The sequence below is a fragment of the Alosa alosa genome, chromosome 4 (genome assembly GCF_017589495.1).
Source record: "Alosa alosa isolate M-15738 ecotype Scorff River chromosome 4, AALO_Geno_1.1, whole genome shotgun sequence".
NCBI classification, from domain to species: Eukaryota; Metazoa; Chordata; class Actinopteri; order Clupeiformes; family Clupeidae; genus Alosa; species Alosa alosa.
Window position 1 is genome coordinate 30,874,388 of NC_063192.1, and position 27,133 is coordinate 30,901,520.

The 27,133-nt window shown below is 42.8% G+C and overlaps 1 protein-coding gene across 2 annotated transcripts in view; it reads right to left on the reverse strand.

Moving 5' to 3' along the window:
• Positions 1 to 1,391: 1,391 nt before the first annotated feature.
• The window catches only part of acap3a (ArfGAP with coiled-coil, ankyrin repeat and PH domains 3a), a 63,953-nt gene continuing 38,211 nt past the window's right edge, over positions 1,392 to 27,133 (reverse strand). Inside the window, exons 5-26 of one of the 2 annotated variants that reach the window (XM_048241171.1) lie at positions 23,754 to 23,812; positions 22,619 to 22,802; positions 21,703 to 21,747; positions 21,363 to 21,458; positions 19,763 to 19,837; positions 17,672 to 17,683; positions 13,601 to 13,713; positions 12,712 to 12,763; positions 12,021 to 12,121; positions 11,765 to 11,876; positions 11,277 to 11,485; positions 9,845 to 9,914; positions 9,384 to 9,478; positions 9,034 to 9,251; positions 8,735 to 8,836; positions 8,231 to 8,332; positions 7,862 to 8,082; positions 7,456 to 7,565; positions 6,819 to 6,929; positions 6,618 to 6,679; positions 2,631 to 2,733; positions 1,392 to 2,529 (exon numbers count right to left, since the gene is read on the reverse strand). In XM_048241171.1, the coding sequence (XP_048097128.1) occupies positions 2,523 to 2,529; positions 2,631 to 2,733; positions 6,618 to 6,679; positions 6,819 to 6,929; positions 7,456 to 7,565; positions 7,862 to 8,082; positions 8,231 to 8,332; positions 8,735 to 8,836; positions 9,034 to 9,251; positions 9,384 to 9,478; positions 9,845 to 9,914; positions 11,277 to 11,485; positions 11,765 to 11,876; positions 12,021 to 12,121; positions 12,712 to 12,763; positions 13,601 to 13,713; positions 17,672 to 17,683; positions 19,763 to 19,837; positions 21,363 to 21,458; positions 21,703 to 21,747; positions 22,619 to 22,802; positions 23,754 to 23,812 (2,259 nt within the window). In that variant the 3' untranslated portion in view covers positions 1,392 to 2,522. Of the gene's footprint in view, positions 2,530 to 2,630; positions 2,734 to 3,694; positions 6,680 to 6,818; positions 6,930 to 7,455; positions 7,566 to 7,861; positions 8,083 to 8,230; positions 8,333 to 8,734; positions 8,837 to 9,033; positions 9,252 to 9,383; positions 9,479 to 9,844; positions 9,915 to 11,276; positions 11,486 to 11,764; positions 11,877 to 12,020; positions 12,122 to 12,711; positions 12,764 to 13,600; positions 13,714 to 17,671; positions 17,684 to 19,762; positions 19,838 to 21,362; positions 21,459 to 21,702; positions 21,748 to 22,618; positions 22,803 to 23,753; positions 23,813 to 27,133 lie in introns of those variants that run through there. The other variant, XM_048241172.1, reaches the window with a different exon arrangement.

Here is a 27,133-nt window from a genome sequence, read left to right on the forward strand (position 1 = left end):
CTGTGGGCCTAAATGTGTGTAATAACAGAGAGGGTAATACAGACCATCAGCAATGGGAAATAACGCAGTACAAATACTGAAGTAGCCTACTGCACAGGTACTGAGTATTTATTTTTCTAACAACTTTTTACTTCACTCCCCTACATTTTCACAGAAATATCTGTAGGCCTACTTTCTACTCCTTACATTTTCAAAAATCTCTTCAAAAGTCTTGTTACTTTTGTGTTGATGAATTTTAGGCGAGTTATCAAGTATTTTAATATTGTATGACAATAGTGATGCAAAAAGGGATTAACTTTGCAACTGCAGGGGTGCCACTGGGGCAGCGCCAAAACAATGATCAGCCTACATGATTAGAAAACAAGGTATTCGTTGAATGTGCTTTATCAGAAAGTATACAGGTGTCAAAACATCATATTCTTTGCTTTTCTATTTTGGATATTCTAACATTTTCCTACTAGGCCTATTCTGGCAGCGAGCTTTTGCCTCAAGTAGAATGTTTGTTTCTCTGCAAGTTCATCCCTGGCTTGGTAATAGCCTACCCTACGCTACTGAATGAAATGCCATAGAGACAATGAAATAGTTGTTAAGGAGTTACAGTTGTTAAATTGGAATATACCAGTCCGCTTCTTTTAAGAGAAATAACTGGTAAAATAGCCCTTCAAAAGGCTAGGATACTTTTTACTTTTATATGTTAAGTAGGCCAGTGGTTTTCAAAGTGGGGGCCCGCGAGGGGGTGCCAGGGGGGCCTCAGCAAGTTAGAAGGAAAAATAAAAGCAACAAATAAATACATTTGAAAATGTTAAAATATACTTATTACTATTTGGGTTGTTATACAATGCCATTATAATAATGTGTCGCACATCTGAACATTATATTTTCCATGATAATGACTGGGAATAATAGTAGAGCGATAGCTCTCATATAGCAGAAAGCCCCAAATACAATTTTTACACACTGTATGCTCCATCGCAAAGTGTTTGTGGCTAAAATAATTATTAGGATTAGCTTAATGTATTTTTACATTTGCCGTAGTATTCTCGATGGGTTTAATAACACATCAAGGGGGTCCTTGGCCAGAACCTAGTGGTATTTGGGGGGCCTTGTCGTGGAAAAGTTTGGGAACCCCTGAAGTAGGCTACATTTCAGAGCCTGTAGGCCTAGTTTACTTTTACTTGAGTAAAGAAGTTGAATGACTACTTCTACTTTTGTCCTTTTTTACAGATGTATCTGTACTTCTACTTGAGTTTGGAAAGTGTGTAGCTTACTTTTACCATCTCTGCAGGCCATTCAGCATCTTTGATAAAACCCAAATGACTGTGGACAGGCATCTATCAGGAGAAATGTTGAAGCGTTTTTTAAAATATTAAATGAAAAATGAAACCATAACATTGAAAAGATAAGCATTCTTTATTTTGATCTCAAAGGGACTGAACATTTCCCCCATTTTGTTACAAATTTTGAGATATATTAGCATTTGCCTCTACATTTTAAAACATACGTAACTGATGCAATATCATACTTTACAGAAACAATAAAATATGATGGGCTACATACCAGCATAGCCATCATAGCATCAGAGTGAAGGAGTAAAAACGGTATGAAATGTTAATCTCTAGCATAGGCCTCCTGACGATAACACTAGCTTTGAATATCATAAGATGGATTGAGACAAGCTCACTGACCAGTACGGATGCAGCCTAACGTCCAAAGAATTCATTTTGAAATTGAAATGTTTATATGAAATTATTAACCTCTCCATAGACATTTCTTTTTGTTGTGTCTGAAACTTGGCAGTCTAATTAACTAGCCCAATTAACATGTTGCTGAATTCAAATCAATGAGCTCTGGAGCAATAGGCTACATTAAAAGAGTAAAGTCCTATGGATCTGGTGATAGGCTGCTGGACTGTAGAACGAGTAGAAAGTTTGTAAACTTCATCAATTTATTAGATAAGTGCTTCTTAAATTGAAGAGAAACAGGCAATGGGAAAATTAAAAAGAAGACACAAAAGGGGGATAAGACCAGCAAATTCCCCTAAAAATGACATTGTACAACACAATCTAAAAATCCACTGTATTATCAATAGCATTTGATAGCAAGAGTGAAAGACTGAATTCCAGCCATACTTGCAAACGAATGAAAACATCTCACAGGCAAACACTAATTCTGTGACAATCTTTGTCCTTGTACATAATGTATAACGCAACAGAAGTGATGTAAACATGCTCAGATTTAAATTCAGCAGAAACATTTTGCATCATGTAAGATGCAAAAAGCCATGTGATATTCACTTGGGATATAGCAATTCAGACATCAAAATTCAGAATATGTTTCACTGAGCATTCATACATTCTATTCAAACATTTGCAGCACTTAAAGTGAGCAAGAGAAAGAGTAGAGTAGATCATAAAAAATATGCAAAACTGGTCTCTGTTGAATTACTCCTTTGCTGTGTCTCTCCCACCATCCAAGATCTGCGCCGTATGTTCGCAGCAACTTCTTACTACCATCTTCACAGATCATACTCTGGGTGGAGAAAACAAAACAGGGATATAAATACAACCACAATGTGTCCGATGTGGAGTGACTGGCCTTCAGATCATTGCACTACACCCTGTCTGGACTACCTAAAGGAGTGGCGGAAGTGTACACTTCGACGTTTCAGCTTTTCTGGGTTGTGAGAGGCCATGTGAGAAAACTCTCGGAAGATGTCCAGGTATGTTGTATCTCCTGAAACATAAGAGGAAATCAGTGCAAAGCTGAGTGTTATTATTTAGCAGAAGAGATTCTGGTCACTAATGCAATACACCCATTCCCATACCTAAAGTCATATGAACATTTCTGGTGGTGATAAAATACTATCCCTGTAATAGTATCCCCCTAGTGAAAATCTTTCCCTCTACATGTTATTCTATGCTAAACTAGATGCATAGAAAAATAGATGGAACTGCATGCTCCTCAACAAGGCACACACCTCGCAGTCCTCAACAAGGCACACACCTCGCTCTCTTCACAGACATTCCACACATACACACACAGATAGAGAGAGGGGGGGGGGGTTAGCTGCCTTATAACCTTGTTCTAGATAAAACGTTAAATTACAGCAGTCATACATTACAGCATGGACTTCCTGATACATAATACATGTATTAGGAAACCGATGAAACAGTTTCATGCTCCATCACAGGGGGCAGTAAAGCTGCAGAAACACCAAACTCCTACGCTAACATTAGGCACCACAACGCCACACTTCCCATCTCTTTCAGACTTACTTTCACGGTGACCATGGCAACAGCTAAAACTATGGCAGGGACGACAGATTCAACTGAGGCTTTTCTATGAGAAATTGCTGTGCCTTGATGGTAGACAAAGAGAAAAATACCCTGCTCCAGCCCATGAGTGACCAAGATCTCTGTTTGGACAGTGCTATCTAAACAGATTCCCAGAGCCATGGAGATACAGTATATCCACAAATACAAAGGTTCAACACTGACTAGCTAACTAGGATAAAGCTACCTTTGATTGTTATTCTCTTGTGTTAAATGAGCATAGTGGAAACATTGATTTGCTTAAGTACCATGAGATCCCAGTTTAACCCTTAACTCCCCCCAACAGGAGTTAATGCAGTTAGTACAAGAAGAAGAGGCGAAGCATTGAAGCAGAATTGCATAACTGAGAGAGAGACAGAGAGAAAGGTTAGAGGTTAAGCCATGTTGCTTATTTATTCTCAGTATTGTGTCAGAGTTTTAAAAGCAAAAGAAAAAAGGAAGAAAAAAAGAAACAAAAGCATTTTTACAAATAACAGCAGTAGGCTTACACAAGGGTATTGAAATTCTCAGACAATATTCAAACATATTTTTCAGACTGTAGCAAGAAACAAAAAGAGTACAGGAGAAGACACCTTTATGTTAAAAGCAAGCGGTAAACATGTTAGAAGCTCAAGCATATTTACAGCACATGTTGGGAAAGGCCTTCCATTTTGTTTTTTTCTTGGTTCACCAATGAATTTGGCGCATCACTACTTGTTCAAGCTTCTTGTTTTGGTAATTTCAACATGCCACTCCATTTCCGTGTCTAGTAAACATACTAACTATTCATCTCATATGTTAATTTGCTGTACACAGCAGGCTCAACCTCTTGTATCTAACAGTGTGGAGGCAATATCAGAGGGGCAATGAAGCCCTCACACTTAAATATGAACATACATCCATATTTTCTGAGCTAAAAACGGCAGCAGAAGAGGACAACTGACCAACAGTCTGGTGAATTCCAGTCAGCACTACAGCTCAAATGGGAATCACGCCTCCCAGAGGAACTACGATATGCCCTAACAGTCTAGTCCATCACACGTCACACATTCCCACAGCACATGGACATTGCTTTCTAGAACTTGCAATTCAACAGAAGAATCAAAATCGCACCCTCAATTTAACAAGGATTTGGGGATGGCATCTTTTAAATCCCCACTTATAATGGTGCAAGTGACTTATAAAACTTGAGGTCTTTGGTTAAAGAGAAACAGAGTTACATCTGAGACGAGTTACAGTATCACAAATTAGCACTGAGCAAGTTAATTTAATTTAAGATTGGGTTGAGCTATAAGATGACAAATAAAGTCAAATTTGCTTCTTGTGCAATCTCTGAGGCATTTAGACAGGCTGCAATTAAAGCTGTAAGGTGTTATGTAAGGAATGCCCTGAAGATGAATGATGAAATGAAAAACACCTCACTGCCCCTATATCTTAGTGGTACTGATCTAATGTTTAATGTTTAAATCCTTCCACAGGGCTGAGTGGTATCTCATCTCACATCTGGCATCACTGACTGCTGATGTTATAGTCTAATAGGGCATCAAGTGTCATCTTTAAAAAAGAGACTGTTCATATCTATTAGTTTACATGATGTATAACAGTGCAGTACGCTAGCAGACTAAATTTAGTTAACTAAAGACTGAAGTTTGTCTCTAACCAAAGACCACATGGGCTCTCTGTCCCATGCTTAAATAGTATATACAGGTTTGGAGATTTGGTATCACATTTACGAGGTTTCAAGACGTCATACAATATAGCAAATACACATACACAGATTTGAGAGAGAAACATATGCAGGACTACAAAGGCCCAGCAACACATGCACTATTCAAACAATGCATAAACCAATGACAGTAGTACTATTGCTGTAGCATACCAGTACAAGAAATGAATAGTATACATAGAAATTAATGGTGCACTATACATAGCAGTACAACATTCATTTAACCTGAAGATTGTTAACCAAATGTATAACTGATTTATGACAAAGTTACTGAATTCCTAATGTATAGGCGATTGTGTACTGATTGTTACGGTAATTAAGTGTAGAAACTACATGCATAACTTTCAGCTGGCAGTAGGGGTGTGTGGAGTGCATTCGACAAAACCAACATCTGACATCATATAAAAAATACTATTTGCCTTGTATTGGTAAAACATAATATAAAACATACAGAAATCTGAATTTAAATAATCATTGCACTGTTGCTCTGAGCAGTCCTTCATAAATTAAAATAAAGTCCCATTTGAAAAGTACTCTCTCCAAGTAACATAAAAACAATAGTTAAGAAAGTGCATAAGGTCTCCTATGTCTTAGCTTTTTTCTTTCAGCAATAAGCCCAAACCTCAAGATTCTATTGCATACATTTACAGTATAGTACATCACAGTTCTATCCTCAACCCCCCACTCTCCCAAGATTCATGCACGTTCATTCCCACATTTTTCCTCAAGGCCCCTGGCCATGTTCCCACAACATACAAAATGTACATGTACATAAATTCCACGACATGCCACTAGAAGACAGCTGGAGAATTTAACAGTGATACTGCACAGTGGGATGAGAGACAAAGAGACAGCTAAAAAATGACCACTGTAACAGCACCAAGTTCCTCAGGTGCTGGCTAGAGTTTTAGCCAGATATAGTGGAGCAGGTGGCTGCAGAGAACCTTTGTGGGTCTCCGTGTAAGTATTCTGGTGAATAGTGAAACTAACTGTATTAAGCCAGGCTTTGATTTGGGGTTTATGTTTGAGTACCTGGCTCTGTGCCAGTATCTCACTTACTGTAAGGGATACTGCAGGATCTGTTATCCACTGTGGATGAGAACCAACACATTATTTAGGCACTCATTCTGTTCTCTCCTACAGTAAAATAACCTCTGATGGAGATTTCATGACTAAAATAAAACCTCCACAAATGGCCTGAACATCATGAGGGAGGGTGAGCAAAGCTGAGACTAAAAGCAGCTGTGGTCGGTTAAGTAAAATGTGTGTTCAGTATGGGCCTGATTTCACAGCAGGGAATTTTGCTACAAATTGAACAGAGAGGGAGTTTTATAGTCTGATGGTGCAATGAAAGAAATCATTTCACCTAACAAGACATTATTTCTGTCTAAAACAGCTTGGTCCAACCTGCTGTGACAATGCAGAGGATGCTTGCTGGGCTTGGGCTTGGGTGGTGGGGCTGGGGGCTGGGGTTAGGCGCCAGTGCTTTGCTTTTTAGCACTCAGCTATATTGAGACAGATAAACTCCTGTATGCACTTCTTATACTGCTGCTCTGTGGGGCTGCTACTGGGATATTGACCTGGTTGCCCAAATGGACCCTCTGACTCCCGCATCTCCTCGTTCATCCGAGCCAAGCGCAACCTTGGGGAAGAAACAGAGAACGGAGCAGAGGAGAGAATTAACAGAGTTTATGAGGAGCTTTTAACAATGAGAGAGAATTGAAGGAGGATTTCTTTGGCACATGCCACTGGTGGTAGGGCTGCTCGGTGTATAAACCTACAGAGTGACAATATCTGCATTGGCGGCTTGCACTGCGATGCTCAGTGGGTCTTTCCCATCCTCGTCACCATCGTTCTGTGTGGCGCCTCGTTTTAGGAACAGACACACCTGCCTGCAACACACGCATAGTAGAGAACACTTCCATCACTGACAAATCAAATCAAAATGCATAAAACATTTACAAGTGGCACTATAACACTGAAACTCTATCTTGGTGAATAGAGCTCTATAACTTAAGGCTGCTATGCCGAACTTCAAGCCTGGAAAATCCAAAAAGATTAAGGGTCTGGCAAAGAACAATGTAATGGCCCAAATCGAGGGGCGGCAAACAAGCATGCATTTAAAAATCTCACTGCACGCAATTGGATAACACTAGACCATGTTTACTCTGAGTGATTTCGGACTTCGACGCAATCAGATAACACTACGACCAATGTGTACTGTCCTCCAATGTTGCAGCGCTGTCTTCATCAGTTTAGCTGGTTCCCCGGAATGTTGGGGTAAAAGTAACGTGCATCATTGCTCTTTGCCAGAGTGTCTCGCACAGACAATTCCATTGTGCTCTCGCGAGAACTCTGGATTTCCAGGGTACCGAACTTCAAGAGAGGGACTGAATTGATTTGGGCTGCCCAACTTACCCCGTGTGCCCCAGATATGTGGCATGGTGCAGTGGCCCTCTGCCTTTGGCATCTCTTTGATTGACGTCAGCACCGTTCTGCAGCAGGAACTCGCAGGCTATCAGAGAGCCCTAGGGTCAAACAGTGTCCATAAGCATCAGTCAACTGACAGCGGTCACAAAGCTAATGATTGTAGTCGTGGTTTAATACTTAGACATTGCTGTTCATTTCATGACATTTTCTCTGACTAACACATTATATCCCTTGTTGGAAAACTATAATGAATTTTCTTGCTCTTGTTGTAATAATAATGATGATACATTTTATTTATAATGCACTTTTCATCATACAGTAGATCTCAAAGTGCTACAGGTTAAAAAACCTGTACTTGTTGATATTGCCACACTCATCATGGCAGTCTACTCACTCCAATGACAGCCTGGATGAGAGGGGTCTTGCCCTCATCCTCGTCATTGACAGAGTTGACGTCGGCTCCGTGTGCCAGTGCTTCGGCCATAACGGGCAGGTTGCGGACGTGCGAAGCCTTGTAGAGCAGCGCTCCAGGGTGCAGCTCCCGCACGTCCTCGGGGTCAGACACCTCCGGCTCCAGCTCTGTCTCCCCACTCGAGTCCTCGGACACCTCACATTCTGCTCAGGGTTACAGATGTTTTATACAGGCATCAGGCATTGTTTTTACACACAAGAGTGTAATACAATTATATTCTACAGTACACCAAATATGATAATTGTGAAATACATGAATAAATAGTTTTGTATCGTAAACACATTCACTCACCTTCCTCTGTGACGCTGTCCACCACTGGGCCGAACACCAGAATGTCCGTGCTGCCGTCTGTGCTGCCGCCCAGTCCACTGTCGCTGCTTAAACCTGCCGGACCAACAAGTGCCAAACCATGGGCCTGTTAATCACCTGTACTGTATCACCAAGTCAGAGCATGTCAACATGACCCCAATTATCCCATCGTCCAGTAAAAAATAAATATAATTTCCATAAAATATCCAATACATATTTCTCAATTAAAGCCAACTACCTAAAAACTATTCACAGAGATAGTAAACCTGCTTCATGCAGCCCTACACGATGGCATGATGAGACCACAACATGGCTTTGATCTGCTGGTGACCCCCGGCTCCTAACCACACTGATCTCAATTAGAGCATCTGCTCCCTCAGCAGCCCTTTGTCATTATCTGGTTGCGCAACCAACTGCTAATCAATCCGCTGTGATAGCGGGCCGTCCTGAGGGAGGTCAAACGGGAAAGCAGGAGGAGAGACTCACTGCGAGGTCCAGAGCCCGTGTCGAAATAGGAGAAGAGCGAGTCCAGCTCGTCTGGGCAAAACAGGGAGTCTCTGTGAAACTTTCTCTCCAGCGCAGCAGTGGCTGAGGAAAAGAGAAAGGCAGAGTGTAAGAGAAAGAATAATAAATTGCTTGTTTGTTGTTATTATTTATTTATTTTAATGGATTCCTATGCTTGAAGTAAAGAGCTAAATGCAAGCCTATTAAAGACTGTTATGGATAACTACTATACTTGTCAGGCTACAGCAAATAATTCAGGTAGAGACTATGGTACAGGGTACCTGTGGAGAGAGTGGCAGGGGAGGCACTACCGCGGTCTTGGCGGTATTTCCGGCGGGTTTTGGGGACGGTGGTGGCGCTGTTGTGCCTCCGGCACTTCTTCACACTCCAGCGATGCTCTGACTTGCGGTCCCCATTGACCAGCACCTCACCAGCCACCATTTTCTTCAGGAACTTCTTCTCCACATACTTGGCTTTAATCCAAGCCTCTTTCTCCTGCCTGCAACCCAAACATCTGCATTTTAGAATTCTTATTCTTTACATACCCATTGCCCAGCAAGGGCTAGATACTATAAAATATATTATACTCCTTGTTTTGAAAATAATATAAAATCAATACAAAACTAAAGACCTGGTGCTGTTGGGCCCTGGCTTCCTTAGACCCTGTTCTTTGCATGTCCCCTCATAGATGTGGTTGATGATGCTGTTGCCGAGCTCACACATCAGCTGTTGTCAAATCAAGAAAATGCAGAAGATAGAAGATAGACTGTTATCACTTGTCCCAGTGATGACAGTCAGACTACAGATGTATTGTCAATTTCAGAAATATGGCCGGATGTGGCAGGACAACATATAGATCCAAGATTGGGGCAGAAAATTTAAATTTTGAAATAAGATGTTACTATCAAAAGAAGAGAAAAGAACAGAGGAAGAAGAGTGACTTCAAGTCCTCAATGTTTTGTTAAAATGTTTACAGTAAATTCAGTTGTTTCCAGAGGTAAATATTGATTCTTCCAGTACATTCGGACAGTATTTTATAGTTATATTAGCATACAGGCAGAGAAGAACAATGCAGAGGGAACAGTATCTCACCTTTAGTAACTCTGGTTCCCATGAGTCGAGTGTTAGAGAACGGACTTTAGAGCAATGCACTCCCAGACTCCTGAAACAACACACACACACAAGTCTGATAAATACTGCACGCCCCACGCTGACAGATAAAGGGGCAGAAATGGCCATTTCATCAATCAGTGTTCAGGCGCTGTCAATGTATCAACAATCATTTAAATTCTAAGCAGTTAATGAAACAATTTCACTTTCAAATCCATGCATCTGCAATACATCAATTTACTGTTCACATCCAGTGTGGTGATTTTTCACCTCAATGCAGAGGAAATCTTTTGTTTTGTCGAGCTATGAAGCCAAATCTAATCTCTTGGACAGAAAACACCCTTAATGTGACTCCAAACACCACTTGAGACTCTCCTTTTAGGCCCATGCTCCTAGATGGTTGAGGTCACACTAAAGGGTTGGAATTAAAGGGGACACACTTTTTGCGAGACTGAGAGGATGCCTACATTGTCATGTAAATGAGCATTTTCACCACAACACTGTGTGGTAACCTAGCAACCTGGTTCAGACGACAAAGAGACGTAGATTGCATGGCAGCGTTCCACTGACTGAAGTAAAAAAGCCTCATTTAAGACCAGCGTGAGAAGATTAGGATGTGAGAGAAAAAAAAACATAAATATTCAAAAGATGGTCTATGCACAGGGGAGGTGATTACATAAGCAGGAGTTCACATCTTCAGTGACGTGACTGTCAAAGACTCCAACTTCACACAATCTCCGCATCTAATTTTAACAATCCTATCCTCTCAGGTAAAAATATATGCAGACATTGTGTCTCCATAACAAGTGGAAAACACTGTTGCCTACTAAAAGTTCCATTATTCCCTCTAGTGATGAGCTACTAGCAGATTTATGGCTCACTGTTCGCTGTGATGGAATTTCCAGCTGGACCATCTTCTTACTCTGGCCCTAAGTGCCTTATTAAGGATTCCTAAGAGCGTTAGTCCTGATCCCATTACACTGCCCCTTCTCTGTTCTACCGATCCAAAGAGGCGTCACTAAACGTGTTCCCAGCTGGTCCTCGGACTGGAGAGTTGGGCTTTGTTTACTACTCCTCCCAAGCAGGATGTACTGCGCACATGGGCAGGCGCGTGGAGACCTGTCCCCATCCTGAGTCAGTGTCCTTAAAGGACTAACTTCACTCTCATTTAGACATTTCATTACAAAATAACTCAATAAAGGACTAACTTCACTCTCATTTAGACATTTCATTACAAAATAACTCAATATCATTGCTTATTGGCTGCTGCTGAATTGGACAACATGTGACTCAAGCCTACTTATAGTCTTCATAGCCTATTCACTGACAAGTGCTACAGGGAGCCAGTGATAGCCTATTCACTGACTATTCACTACAGGGAGCCAGTTTAGGTGTCTGCAGTCCCACTTCATACCTGTGGATGCCGGAGCACTCGATGCAAAGCAGGATGCCGAAGTTGATGCTGGCCCAGCGGGGGTCGGCCTGGCCGCAGTCACAGCAGAACTCGTTCCCCGGTAGGGACTGGATCCTCTGCAGGATGCTCTCCCCTCTCACCATGCGCTCCCGCGGCTCGCTGGCAGAGTCGATGCTGCTGGTGGAGGGAGAGGCTGTCCTGTCCAGATGCTTAAGAGAGAAACAGATCTTTATTTATTACACCGGTGTTTCACTGCCTCCTGACTGACACAAAAAAATGATTGAACTGGCAAACAGCTGAAATTATACCACTTCATATCTACATTTGGTATACAAAGAAATAACGAGCATAAATAGTAAATGGATACATCTAACAGTGAGACGAGTGATGCTTGTTTGCAGTCCTGGTTGTCGTAAGTACTGAAAAAACACATCTGAAGACACATCCATAGCTGCTAATCTAACCCGGGAGAGGAGACAGAAGCTTACTTCAATATAGTAGGTGTCTGGACTTTCCCTGTAGGCTGAAGCAATGCTGGCTTGCACTGCTTGGATCCAGGCCTGCCGGAGTTTCTCAGACTCAGCCTGCAGCATGCAGCTCCTGCAAGACACATATCCTCTGTTGAAGCTCCATGCTCACTCCTAACTACTGACCTCAGCAAGCGATTTCCCCCAAAGACCAGTGGGCTAAGAAATAATTAGTATGAGTCAATCACATTCCAACAGAGGTCAGAGTGGGGCTTACTTGGTGGGGGAAACCACTTCAAAGCAGAACCTCCTCTCGATGTCCTCACACGGTTTCACCGAACAGAGCCTCAGGTCTTCCACCACCACAGTGAGAGAGTCCTGTCAATCACACGCAGACACCTCCCATCAGCTCAGTCACCAAACCACCAGTAACATTCCCCTCACCAAACATGGACTAAATGAGTGATCAGATATAGCGGGATCATGATTATATCAGGTCCTCCAGACAGACAGTATAGTCACTATTTGCGCTTTATCTGACAGTGTTTTTTTTATTCTTATTGTTTAACATGTATGAGTTAGATAAACTCCCCATGCAGTCCTCCTCGCTACCAGCAAAAGAAGCAAAACCTGATCTAAGACCACAGGCTGAAGCAGAGTGACTTTTTATCATAAAAAGCATCACTATGCCATTGCTTCTTATGGATTTTCAATCAATTCCACTTGAGTGCCATGGGGAAAAAACATTACATATACAGGAGAGTAAAGTTTGTAAGCCATTTGGGTAGCACTCAGAGCCAAGAGTACATTTGGCCAAGCCATAACATTATTCCAGTGATAATGTGGTTCTGACATGGGGCTTTTCTGCTGAAAGGAACCTATTTGCTTGACCTGGAAGAGGTGCACTTGACCTTTCCCAGTCCCTGTGGAGGCCTGAGGCTGGACTACTAATGGAGAAATGGACTTGCCTTTAGCTTCTTCTGATACACCAGCTGATTGTTCTGTATAGAGAACCACCGCCTGAGAGGAAAAGCAAAAAAAGATTGATGAATTAAACATGTCCATTAGATTGATAACCTTCCATGTGGTGTACTGAAGATATATGATGCTGAACTGATGTAACACTGGCTACCTCAGCTGAGGAGTTAAAAGCCTTGTGTGGAAACCTCCTCTCCCTGAACTGGTTATCCAGATGAAAGTCAGCTCATGTGTAACTTGGTCCGCAATCCATGGATATGTTATTAGCCACAAAGTTTAAGGAGAGGACCACAGCAATCCATTTAAACCAAGATTTAGTAAAACTAAAATATACACCAGGTTTTCAGTCAGGAGCAGCTTGAAACAACTGCAAAACCTTTTGAGCTTGTTCCGTCAGATCTACACGAGGAGCTATTAAATATAACATCTCAACTTCAGGAAATGCACCAAGCCAAATTAGATCATAATGGTCTAGTTGATGTAAAGCATAATTGATTGATTGATTGATTTTATTTGACCCTTTTCGTTATAAAATATGATACAGCTTTGCACCATACATTAAAAAAACAAAAACAAAGTCAGGATAACACAATAAAGCCCTGGGGGGCGGGGGCAGTACGAAATTACGAGAAGTAATTTATCATTTTGACTACAGACAAACTAAACCGTACATGTCTACAGCATATGGCAGAGCCCTGGCATGTCAGGCTACAGTCTAGATAAAGCCGGGTCACACATCCTCACGTTGTCCCATGCAGGCAGAGAGCAGACGGAGTGATTTAAGAGTCCAGATTCACATGGGCAGACAGGCTGTTCTAAGTTGTTTGCCTGACTGCCAGTTTGGACAGGCTGTGAACGTTGGCGCTTGGCTTGTCCTACCTGTTCCAGGTTTTGAAGGCATTGCTCGCTCTCTTAAACAGGTAGCCCTCCATCACCACTCCGTTTGGGGCGTCCACATTAAATTCTATCTTGGAGTCGTCGTATGAGAAGTCCTGTGAAAAAAAGGAGCCGGAAATATGTAAGTGCAATTGTCTGAATGAAACATTGGCTACGCTTATTGTGCATAATTGTGTTTATAAGGTCCTCAATAAAGTGCGACAATTATGGAGAAATATGTGATATTCCTGAAGTGGCATGACTTTAAGAGAAACATACTGTACTGACAATTACATTAATGACAACATGAGAATTAACCAACACATTTCAATATCCAAACAGCCCATGAAAGTACAATGGCATTGCCAAAATGATTCCTAAGGCAGGCCTAATATCTTCATCAAACCATACCACTTACTGTAATTGTTCTCACAAAGGTTCAGATTGCAGCAGGCCAAATGCCCCTCTGGTCTCGACTGGAAATGAGAATGCAGCTGCTTCTCTACAGGTCTGAGACTGATTGTGGTGCTTAGCTTTGAGAGATCAATTTTATTCCTTTGTAACTGAAATCTGCCTATCTTGTGAGAGTCCTTTGAGCAAGACTGAACCCAGCAACCAATTTCATTGATCTGCAGCGCAGTGAAGAATGCATGCTATCTTACTATCTAAACTACACAGGGCTAGGATCTTTATTTATTTAATGCTATCAAGTACATTTTAAAACAACACCAAAGACATTTTCCTCTGTCGCAGGCACGCTATTTGTTTATCCAGTAAAGGCTTTGCAAATAACGATGTCCACAGACAAGGTAGAATATGTTACATGATTTTATGAAATAACGATGTATTGCGACATCATGTAAGTCAAATTTGTAGTTCCTTATGTCTCAATCCATCGAACTACAGATCCCAGATCAGACACCCACCAGAGCTAACTCCACTCTTCCGAATCCTATCTTCATCTTTAAAGTTTTCAGGAACTCCAAAAGCATATTTCCCTTCCAAAACGAAACAATTCAGATGTCCAAAAAAGTAGGGTAGACCCACAGAGTATGTCCTTGCTTAGCCAACGTCAGAAGAAAGCAAACAGCTTCTTAACATTTCTAAGTTTAGGCTACTACATGAACTGCAGCTCGTCCGCTGTCCCGGTGCTGAACTACGAAAGCTGCTGGTGCCTAACCGTAGAGTGGTGCGGAGTTAGCAACCTCCAGCAACAGCCACCTATCAGCCTGTGCTGTACGGAGCCGCTTAGAGCAAAGCCTATTAGCATACAGCTGCCATTTCCATAGCGCATGCCGCAGTCGGAGTGTTGCCATCTAGACCTAGCGGTCCGTGTCAAGGAATTATTTCGCAACCACTAAAAAAGCTCACTGCTTTTTCTTCTCGCGTTTTACGACCTCCCCAAAGAGGCACTCGCATGCAACCAGCCGGTCTGTCCACTCGAACAACAAAACTTGACTGCTCATTTTCCCATCTGGCACACAGCCCTAAGAGTACTCCAGTAGTAAATCGGACTGCTCCGGTAGCTGTCAGTCCCGTGCGAAACTGTCCAGGGTCTCCAAAAGCACAGACCTTAATATTATTTACCCAAATGTAGGTCAAAATGACTAGTAAGATATGTGTAGACTACCCACCTGAGGTGCAACTGTTAATATTTCCTTGTTCTGAGTTAACAAACTGACAAAGGATTTTATCAATGGAGAGATCAGTTTCTCTTGCTGTGCAGACAGAATGATGGAAGTGACGTAAAGGCTTTTCAGAGAGCTATAATCTGATTCTGTGCCAGAACTACAAAAGCTTTTTAAAAAATGCAGGGTTTAAACATTGAATAGGAATATCCATAAAATATTAAAATCAGAGGCAGGGTGACTGAGTGGAAATGAAACCAAGTCACTCGCACTAGGTCTAAGTCTGAATCATATAAAATGCCACGAGACTACCTGATGATATAACCTACATTTTCAAATAAAATATGTATGTAAATTATGAAATATGTAAACTAGTGAACTGTTGACTTATTTCACATGCTGTGATCATTAATATAAAGATTTCCAGAGAAATTGCAGAGAAAAAAAAAGTCCCTGTGAGGGACATGAGATTATTCCACAGCAACAAATAAGAGGATGTAGTGCTAGTGGTGATGGTCAGCCACTGAGTTTACTCTATCGTCCACACTGAGTGAAAGATTGACCTCTGCATATGGGCACATGGCCAGTGACCTCCTTGTGTGACCCAACACATGCCCACACACAGGCACAGACACACACACACACACACACACACTGAAAGGATGACATAGCTAAATATATGCTTATGCCATCATTGCTAATAAAGAAGTTTCAAGTACAGCCTGGAGTAGTCCTTTTGAAGATGAAATGTCACATTTTCAGTAGACCACCTCATGAGTCCACCGCTTATCGAATATGACTGCTCAGTGGAGCTCTCTCTGACCACCTGGCTTTCTTTTCTTTGTTGACTCCTGGGCATTATTGGTCCCCCCTGAAAACTCTTTTGTGCTGTGTAACTTTGGGAAAGTCTTTTCATTGATGATCATTAATTTACAAGAATCAACTCATTCACCAAAGGCTATGGCACATTAGCATTAGAAAATGTACAGAAATCTATAGTTGCTATTTAGCAATTGCTTAACATTAAATGTCAATGTTTTGTGTTTGTTGATATATTTTCCTTAAACTACAAGAACTATTAACATGCCTCTCAGTTCAATACAGGACATTAAGTATCTTTTCACCAGAGTGAAAACTGAGTCAAACAAGGACATGCCTGGCAGTGTTTTACAAAGTGATGCTATTGGCTGAGAGTCATAACGATAGCAGTTCCGCAAACCCAACCTTCCAGGACAGAACTCCTCCATTAGAGTTCAAAGTAAAAAATGAATAAGCACTCAACATTTTACATGAGCTTGTCTCAAGCGTGTCTTCCAGCCAGCCACTTCATACTGAAAACACAGTTTGTTGTGAGGGCCAGGGGAGCCCATTTGTCCTGAGTGAGTTTTCCCCGAGACGGACATTAGAGGCTAAGCCACAGAGAGCAAACAAACCACAGGAGTATTTCACACCTCCACCAGGCGGGGATACTCAGGGGGCAGGAGCACTATGACAGAGCGGCCATTTGGCATTTGACAAGATTGTTTTTAAATAAACAATATGAGCTGTCGCATTTCACACTCTCAACTCCCCCGACCCCCGACCCCCACACACGAAAAACACAGTGGCAGAGGCAGAGGCTCTCACAGGGATATCAAGCCTCAGGGTAAGATGTGCTTTCTGTGTTTTAACCCTTAAAGGTGTAGGTTTTTGAACATTCTAAGTTCCGCAACAATTGAAGGTTCTAAAATTCTATGTTGAATTCAATGAACCCAGATATTCTTTAGAATGTTAATTTCCCAACATTCCCATCACACCGGTGTGACGGTACTCCTTTAATGGTTTTGCTGTGCATTCATTTCCACATAGCTAAATGAATAATGTTACGGCTACCACATCATTATCCAAATGCTAATTTATGGCTAGTAAATGCTCAAAATATGTCCTTTCAGAAATAGACAGTCTACTACATCACCTCTTGAACCTCAGATATATCAGTTTCTGACGCTAATCTCCAATTACTGTAGTACCAGCTTGCTCAGGGATGGAATAAGCATGATTATCTAGAAGGGTGGCCTATGTCAGACATAAACTCACAAACAATACCTTAAGAGAAGCTGGTCTTTGTAGGGAACAAACCGGAAGGCACTCCAACACAAACTCACTAACACAGAGTGAAGGCCCACAGCTTATAATTACAGGGCTATCGGCCTCATTTGTGGCCCATTACATAACACCGATGTGACCTTCTCCTGGATAATCAATCAGCTGTCTTTTGTTAGACTCTGCACAGTGTTCTGCTGTTTGCCAATGCATCTCTGCGATTTGCCAGGTTTGTTATTTTTGATTGGTGCATGTACCAGTATTCATTTAAATGCTGGAAAGCTAATGAGTGAAGTGAACTCTGGAGGCGTGCAGCATCAGTAGGAAATGATGTGGAAAACAACACAATCTGTGGATGACTCACCTGTAGCAAAGTCTGTATGAAAGACAACCCAGTATCCAGGCACGGGAGAGATGGGAGGAACAGCATGTCAGAAAATGGGGCAAAAAAAACAACAGGCATTCTTAGAAATCTCTCATAAATGTGCAAAAGTAAAAAATCACAACACAATGATGAAATGCTTTTTAAGCATTATATAACTAGTCTAACATAAAAATAATTATTTTCAGAATGGGCCAATGTTTCTCAATCCCTTTTGTAAAGTATGTAAATCCAAGGGCAGACAGACTCTCGCACACACACACACACACACACACACACACACACACACACACACACACACACACACACACACACACACACACACACACACACACACACACACACAGACAGACAGACAGACACACACACACACACACACACACACACACACACACACACACACACACACACACTGCCCTGTGGTCAAACTCTGGCCCTCGCTGGGGTCTGTGGCCGGGGATGCCTGGCTGTCTGCAGGTTGACAGATGGCCACTGATCCTGGACCCTTGGCACCGCAACCTCTGCTCCTCCATTCAAATGGAGATGCAGGCACCAGGAGGTTCCACTTTCAATGGGACCTTCATTGAATATTCACTTCTAGGATCAAACTCCAGGAATCTGAATGTAGCTGAAGACAAGTTCCACAGCCAACATCCATCTAAGCAGCCACAATTACATGACAAAGTACAATATATTTCACAGTTGAGTAGCATGTGCTACTTTTTGTAAACTTGATACACTGCTTCAAGGTGTGTCCAGATTCAGGTAGTTTTCTAGAGAGATGCCACATCTCCACTCACAAACACAGGGCACTGGAAGTGTACGGCACAAAGGAAGTCTATGAAAAGCAGAGCTGGCATCAATGACAGCCCCTGAAAGAAAGTCCTCTTTGAGGCCTCCACTTACTAATCAAGACTATCTTCAGCTTCCCCAAATGCACTTGTTTCCTGTCTTTCCAAACGCTAATGAAGTAGGACACATCAGGGGCCAGGGGAACAGAAACATGTCTTTTCTATTCTCGTGCCAAAAAATACAAAGACAAAGAAAGACGTGCGCGGCGGCAGCTAAGAATAAACTGGGTGGAGAGATCCCAGAATCTGTTTCATTAGCCGACTCATAGCCTCTCATGACTGTTTCCAAATCCTTGACCATTTTAGATACTGCACTTTTGAGTATGCTAGATTCCAAGTTATTTCTCTATCTAAAATATGACGCACAGAAAAATATCAATACCTAAACCCTTTCTTTAAACATAAAATGTGGAAGACTGCAGTACACTTCATAGTGATTCATTTGCCTTGCTAATATATTCTAGAAAAGTGTGCAGCGATTTTTACCAGATGAACATGCACACTGAAGACTCATACTAAAGAGCCTCTCTGTGTCAGCTCACCACACAGTGTCATTATGCTATTACTACGCCTGAGAAAACAAATGCAAACAACTTACTGTTGAAAACTGACATCCAACAACGAGAAGCTGTTCCTGCATATAAAACTGGAGAGTATGATTTCCATACAGGATCAGCACAAACATTTACAGTCCAAAGGAGCAACTTCTGCACATCAGCCATTAGTGCATGTATCGCAAATCTCCCGCGTAAGGAGCAAAACTGCTGAATGCCGTTATTTGCCACAGACAAGCGCGGGGATTACCACTTGAAACCCTTAATTCCGCCTGATTTAACGCTTAAATCAATTACGGTGCCCTGAGAGGTAGAGCAATCAAAGCTGGGCCGGTGGCCTCCCTCGCTAATCCCACTGTCACAACACAGACAGGGTCCAGGTGCCGCGGGCCGTGTCCTCGGTCTCACACACACACACACACACATGCACACATGGACGAGGAGGAGAGGGAAGCATAGAGAGAAGCAAGACGCAAGCATGTGAGTAAGTGTGTATGTGTATGTGTATGTTTGTGTGTAAGTGTACACATATGAACTGGTGTTTGTGTGTGCGCTTGTTGTATATGTTTCTATGTGGAGCTGTGTGGAGGTGTGCTGGGTCTTACCCTTGTGTGTATGTGTATGTGTGTGTGTTATGTGGAGCTGTGTGGAGGTGTGCTGGGTCTTACCCGTTGCTGGATGGTGGCATGCTTGTGCTCCATGTCTCTCTTCTCCATTGCAGAGTCAATCACCAGCTGGTCCAGCTGAGCAACCACACAAAAAGGAGCTTTTAGAAAAAAGCACACACGCGCACCGAAGGGATCTGCAGCGATTCTGAGGCAGAGGATGGGCTCTGAGCTCTGAGCTCTTCTCATCACTGTTTCATGGAGCTGTCTGGCTTTCGGGGGACGATCAAGTGAATGTGGATCCCTCTCACACACAGACGCCACAGGCGGAATGATCAGACGGGCCAGCCACTCCGCACAGGACGCGGGCCACACAGACGACCAGCGAGAGGTCGAAGCTCGTCAATGGACCATTGACTTGGGGCACTCTCAGTGTCCAACTTCAGTTCACACACATCATTTCAGTGAATGGGAAGACTACGTTGGCATTACACTGACTCTACTACATATACATCTAGCTTTGCATCTAAAAACAATACAAAACTTGGGTGAGTTTTATCATTATCATTTGCTGTAATTTTTTGTTCAGTTTTAAACATACACAAAAATCATAATCTAAGAAAACAGCCGAAAAATGTATTTATTGGGTCATGTTCTTCTATAAAGAAATGTGATGACACTGGCATCCTTTCACTAACAGAAGTGAACCACTGTTGATGTCTGGCTGGCTGGAACTCTGTGTTGTGTGTTGTGTGTTGTGGTGATGCAACTCTTTATGTCAATACTTTAATTTTACATCAAACCTATTTCAAAAGACTGTTTGTCAGTGGGTATGCTGCATGCTGAATGGCCTTTAACATACACATTAAAAGGTGTAATGTGTCCTTAATTGAGTCAGCATTACACAGTCTTATAAAATTATCCCAGCTCTGCTGTGAGCTACAAATTCCCTATAAAGGTCAGCAAAGGAAATAGTCAAGAATATGATATATTTTTAAATCCCATATGAAAAATGGATGATTAGTAGTTAGTGGCAGCATTCAATATGACACAGACAGTATAAATGGACATTAATTATTACTCTCCAGTATGGCAAGAAATATGTTTGGACATAACATGTTATTGCAGAGCAATTTCTCAATGAATGCTCTAAGGCATACTAGGGCCCTTTGATTTAAGATACTGTATTGAAATCCAGCCACTGAAGTTTAACTAAATGTGGTAAGCTCTCTACATCAATGATCTGGTCAGATACACACAGTCAGTGATGTGTTTATTCTATTCAATGTATAGAATTGAAAATTAGTGTTTTATGTTTTTCTCATGCTGTTATGTTTCCCCAACATTTAAAGAGCCTGAGTTGCTGTTGTTGGGCACCAGAAAAGCGTTAAATTGTGATCAGTGAAATTGATTCTCTGCCCAGATACAGTAGCTCTCCGGATGATCAAGGTCATTCCAGCTGGCCCGGAAGGTAATTACTACAGTACGGCTGATAGATGGCCCACACTCCACACACACACACACACACACACACACACACACACACACACACACACACACACACACACACACACACACACACAGTGTCTCACTGTATCTGAGGTAATACAGTGGATGAACATTTATGAGAAGGAGGATCGATAGTCTTTCAGGGAGCATTCACCTCAGCAGCCAGTTTCTTCATGTAGGGGTCGATCTCATCAAGGAGGTTATAGCCTTGGTGAAAGAGGGAGTACTGTGCATGCATAAAGGATAGCATCTGTGGAGAGGGAGAGAGAGAGAGAGGGAGAGAGAGAAAGAGATGATCCTTTAGAACTGATCGAGCTCTTTTATTCTCCCTGTTTCTAGAAACAGATCTTGACACTTAGTTCACCCTCCTGCTATGTTCATAATATAATACCACAGACATTACAATAGTCTTTTCTCCTTAAATATACTTCAGTGCATGTAAAGATATATTCAACAAAAAAGAGGATCCAAATCTGAATCACAGATTCACATACCGCATCCAAGATTTCAAATTTCTTCTTTGCCTGGAGGACATTAATCTGATGGTAGAAGAAAGCAAAATGTCTGGTATTTCATCATACACACACACACACACAACACTCTTTTTTACTACTCCTGCAGGAGCTGTTGAGTGTGTTGCAAATGTTTGACCCATTACAAGCCCCTTTAAACCCTGATGATGAGTGCCCTCTAGTGTACTAGAACAGACATGTCATGCCCACGACCCCTTGCGTGGTATCACTGTGGGGTATGTGTGATCTTAGACTGTTATGCAGACATTTTGAATGTTTGAATTGGAAGTCTGTATTAAAGTTTCTTTAGTAAAAAATACTATCAGTTGGTTAGAATGGAGCGTAAAATTAATTAAATGATAGAGGATGCAGTACTAAAATATTACTAAACTTTAGCAATATGCTCCATCACAAAATGTACAAACACAAAACGTATGCAAATACAAGTGAAAACATCTTCCTTCTTCCAGCGTCTTGTGTTATTTTTAGTTGACTTCCACACGGCGCTTTTAGAATGTCATTCTGTCTGCTATTGTGGTCTGTGAGATCAAGCGTCTATTTTAAGCTGATCCAGAGTTAGAGCCCCTTTCCTTGTTCCTGCCATATTTACTCACACACTTCCTAAGCAGAAGTAGCGCCAAAGACCTCATCCCCACTGTTTTCATCTCATTCCAGCTCTTTTGATCAATCTGGCAATCAATAAAAATGAAAGTGGAAAAAGGTAGCTTATATTTTCTCCAGCCTCCTGCCTCTCAAATCCCTTAACAATCTTGGGTCAGTATAAAATACAGCTACCTTCATGATATCTATTGGCATAATGCTACATGTTTTCTTGCTGCTGAGTGTTTCGTGTTAAAAATATCTCCACTGATTACGGGGGAGGTGACGGTGTACACACCTGTAGCACGTAGTCCAGCGCCAGGTGCCTGAAGCACTTGCGTGTGATGCTGAGGGTGCCTGTGGCCTCCTCCACCTCATGCGGTTTGTTCCGTGGCGCCTGCGCATTCTTCACCTGAGCAATCTCCATGTCCTCCCGCACACGGTCAAAGTGCTTCTTGGTCTCCTTGAACTTGCGGACATCCCTGAGAGCAAGTGGAAGTAGAGGAAGTAGTGGAAGAAGACGTCAAGTAGAAGTACACAGCACACACCATAGGACCTTCTGATTCACTCTACAATCCCACCTGCTACTGCACTTAGCAGCATACAGGATGCAGGGCAGAGGGAGACAAGATGAGTGGATTCTCTACTCTACAATTTCAGACAGGATGAGGGAGTAGCAGAAAGGGGGAAGAGAGAGAGAGAGAGAGAGGGAGAGAGAGAGGGAGAGAGAGAAAGAGAGGAAGAGAGAGAGAGAGAGAGAGGGAGGGAGAGAGAGAGAGAGAGAGAGAGAGGAGAGAGAGAGAGAGAGAGAGAGAGAGAGAGAGAGAGAGAGAGAGAGAGAGAGAGAGAGAGAAGATGGCCTGGTACACAAAAGCCTCCTCTTCCTGCCCAAGGTAAATGTCAGCAGACTTGGTGTTAATGCACTGGCTGAATCAATCGTTGCCAACTTCGCTGGGGTCTGTGTCCCCTTTTTCTCCATCTGCCCTTTCCTTCTAGACAGATGTCTCAGGCACTGCAGAACAACACCTGGGACTCTGTCCAAGTCCCCACTTTGGAGAGTTAGGCTTCTTTCACACATTAATAATTCCACTGCTCCGTTCTCTACTGGAAAGCCTTTTTGGCCAGCTTTCTTTGAAGTTTAAAAAAAAAAAAAAAAAACAAAAGTTAAAACCTTTCTTGTACCTGTGTTAAATCTACCTACGGAAAGAAATAAAGTAACCAGAACTAAAATTTTAATAAATGTCTGACTTGTCTAGACTTGACTCTGGAGCTAAAAGAGATCAACAGACAGAACAGCTCTCCGGCCTGCTGCTCACACGTGACATGGTGCAGCTGTCATTCTAATGCACTTTGAATAACGTGAAATGTTGCTGTATCAACAACGCTGATAACATTGATAACAACCTTCAACCAGATCATACTCTAATACTTACTCCTTGACGAAATTGTGCAACTGCTGCTTCACAGACCGCTGAGCCTGGTCAAACAGGATCTGCAACAAAAACAAAACACTTGTATAAGAAACAATGTGCACTAGCATTGTATTTATAATGTGATCACAGAGCATCTTTCAGTCTTTGTCAAAAACACAATAACACTGTTGTTTTATTTCACAAAAACAGTATGAGTTGCAGTGCTCACGCTGATATTATTGTTACTGGCACCACAAAAGCAAACATAACCCCTGGTGAGTGAGAACCTGTAGAGCCCCCTTCACTGGAATATTATATTCCATTATTAGCTGATGCTCTTTCACACTTTACCTCCAACCAATGATAAATTATCATGATTATTCAGCACCGTTAAAGGTACAGTCCAAGATTCTAATCCCATACGCATTTAGTCAAATTCAGGAAGTTACTCTTTATTATCTTGTAGCTGTAACATTCAGTGACTGTGCTAGAAACACTCAGGTGATTGCACACAACCCTGGCTCTGTAAATGGGAAATAAACAGTGGCCATAATGCCAACCAATCAACACCGTGCTTCAGGATTATAGAAGGGAGGAATGTACTTTGATTGGCTGTTGAGCACAAAATATTAACCACCTTTCACAAAAAAATTAAAAAGGAATCGCAGACGGCATCTTTAATAACATTTACAAACTCCAAACCACTTGCAGTATCACATTTGCGCCAACAGGGGGTAATAACATGCTGTAATTCATCCACATTTGGCTGCGGTGAGATCACAAATTCAAGAGTACGCGCACACACACACACACACACACACACACGTGCACATACACTCACACAAACGTGCACACACACACACTCACATGCACATACACGCACGCACACACACACACAGACACAGACACACACACACACACACACACACACACACACACACACACACACACACACACACACACACACACACACACACACACAGCTTCCGCTCTCCTGTCTCATTCAAATTCATTGCCACTCTCCCCTACAAAGAGATTTTTTTTCAGTGAGCCTCGGTGCGGCTGCTGCTAAATAGGTCACTCGGGCAGGGAGGGGGGAAAGAGACGGAGAGGAGAGGAGAGAGAGAGAAGGGGTGCAAGACATGGAGAGGAGAGAGAGAGAGAGGGGGGTGCAAGACAGAAAATGAGACAGATATAGGGAGAGAGAATTGGAGGGAGATAGAGAGCATGAGCAACAGAGGAAGAGAGAGGATGGGTTCCATGAACATGTACAGCCTCTCTGACTGAGCCACAGGCTGCACTGGCTGAAGGCTGACCTGCACGCCAACCAGACAAACTCCTCAGTGCCAGCGCCGGACCTGCTAATAACCAATGCCAATTGTGCTGGGCAGCTACACACAGTAACACCTCTCTCTCTCTCTCTGTTATTGTGTGTCTGTGTGTGTGTGTGTGTGTGTGTGTGTGCGTGCCTGCAAAGGTGGGGGTGATTTGAGGAGACGCCGTTTACGAAGGACTTCTTGAAAGATTCAGCACTCCCTTCCTGGGAAACAGTGAGGATGAGAAGCTCTCTCTGTCCATCTTCACGGCTTCGGTTGAGCTGCGATATCAAAGTGGCCTATTATTCCCACAGCACTGAATAGGTTGGTGGGGACCGATGCACCCCCCCCCCCCCAGTCCCTGTAATGGATGTGTCTGCAGCCACCCCCTGAATTTGCATACGGCACATTCACAGCACCAACTCCATAATTACTGTGGCAACCGACAGGCTCTAATGATCCACTTAAGGGTAGACACTATTGTCTCAGTAATGATCAGCTTCTAATCAGGACCTATTCAAGATATGGTGGTGAATGCACAACCAGTAGAGGCAAGGCGGCACCGTGAAACCTCACCGTGGTTGATGATGAAAACAAGAGAAATGTCATCTCACGGTAGCCACAGTAACAAGGGAAACAACATTAAAAAACAGCTCTGCTGAATCAGAAGCATGTGAGCACTGAACTGCTAATCATCAGAGCAACAACAGCAAAAACAAGCAAAGGGAAACACATATTGGCAAATACTGGCCAAAAAATGCTTGTGTGTGAGAATCTACTTGCTGGAAAAAAAAAAAAAAAATCTTAACATTACAATGGCCTCCTGAGGTGAACATTTTCAGCAGACTTGTGCATTCCTTCTTTATATAGATGTTTAACAGCACTGTAAAGTCTGAGGCCAAGTGTGTGAGAAAGGTGAGGGTGGCAGGTCATTTATCTCCCAAGAGACCTTGTGTCACAGTTTATTTCCCCCCACCATGTCAGGGCTCACAGTGGCCATGCCCCTGCCTTGTTAGGGACTCAAAAACGCTCCCTTCATTATTTGGGTGCAGGAGATGGGGACGCCTTCCACTGTCTCCACAGATACTATGCTAATCTGAAGAGTGTCCTCAGCATGCCAATGCGGATCGCTGCTGCTGCTATTTGCTACATGCTGATGACTTGAAGAGCTAGCAGAGGAGGGGGGCGGCCGACCATCCACCCTCTGTCACAGCAGATCTCTGACCTTTGGCAACCAGACAGGATAGGAACAAACAGGCCCACACAGAGAGAGAGCGAGAGAGAGAGAGAGAGAGGAGAGTGAGAGAGTGAGAGAGAGAGAGGAGAGAGAGAGAGTGAGAGAGAGAGAGAGAGCTGTTTGCCAGGTTAATAAAAACCACAGTTTAATAAAAAAACAGTGGCAAGGGAGTCCTTACAAGATGTAACATGGAGACCAGAGAGTCAATTAAACCACATTTAGCACAGATATCTGCCAGGAGTTAGTGTGTGAATAAGTCTATGTCCTATATACTCTAGTCTGCACACATACAGTACTGCATTGTGTTCATGAGCATGTATGTTTTACTCAGTACACCTACAGTATGGACACTGACAGACGTGACGGACCTGTGGAGGATGACAGAAGCCTAGCTGGTGTTTTTCTGAGCAGACCTGCCTCCTCCTCACTCCAGCTACATGGCAGCATATCGATGTGTAGGACAGTCCAGTAGCGCTCCTCTGGCTCCACTGACCGAGCGGAGTGCATCACGTGCTCATCTCCCGGGAGCAGCGAGCGCTGATTAAATGTGTGCCTCTGTCGTTCAGTGCAAGTGGCTCCGGACGAGAGCCAGCGCTGAGTGATGAAATGTAAATACAGGCCCATGACCCTTCGCGCCGGCTGGCCAATGAAATCACGGAGCCGAGGCCCGTCACTCTCCCCGATGTGTGCTGCTGGGAGTTACAGACGTGACGGAGCTGACAGCAAGGTCATTAATACAGCACAGCTCCGAGGATACGCACACACACACTCTCACTGGCCATACCCGAGTTACATACAGTTCCAGTGACAACATTTCAGCGTAGCTGTGGTTGAACAGCACATGAGCT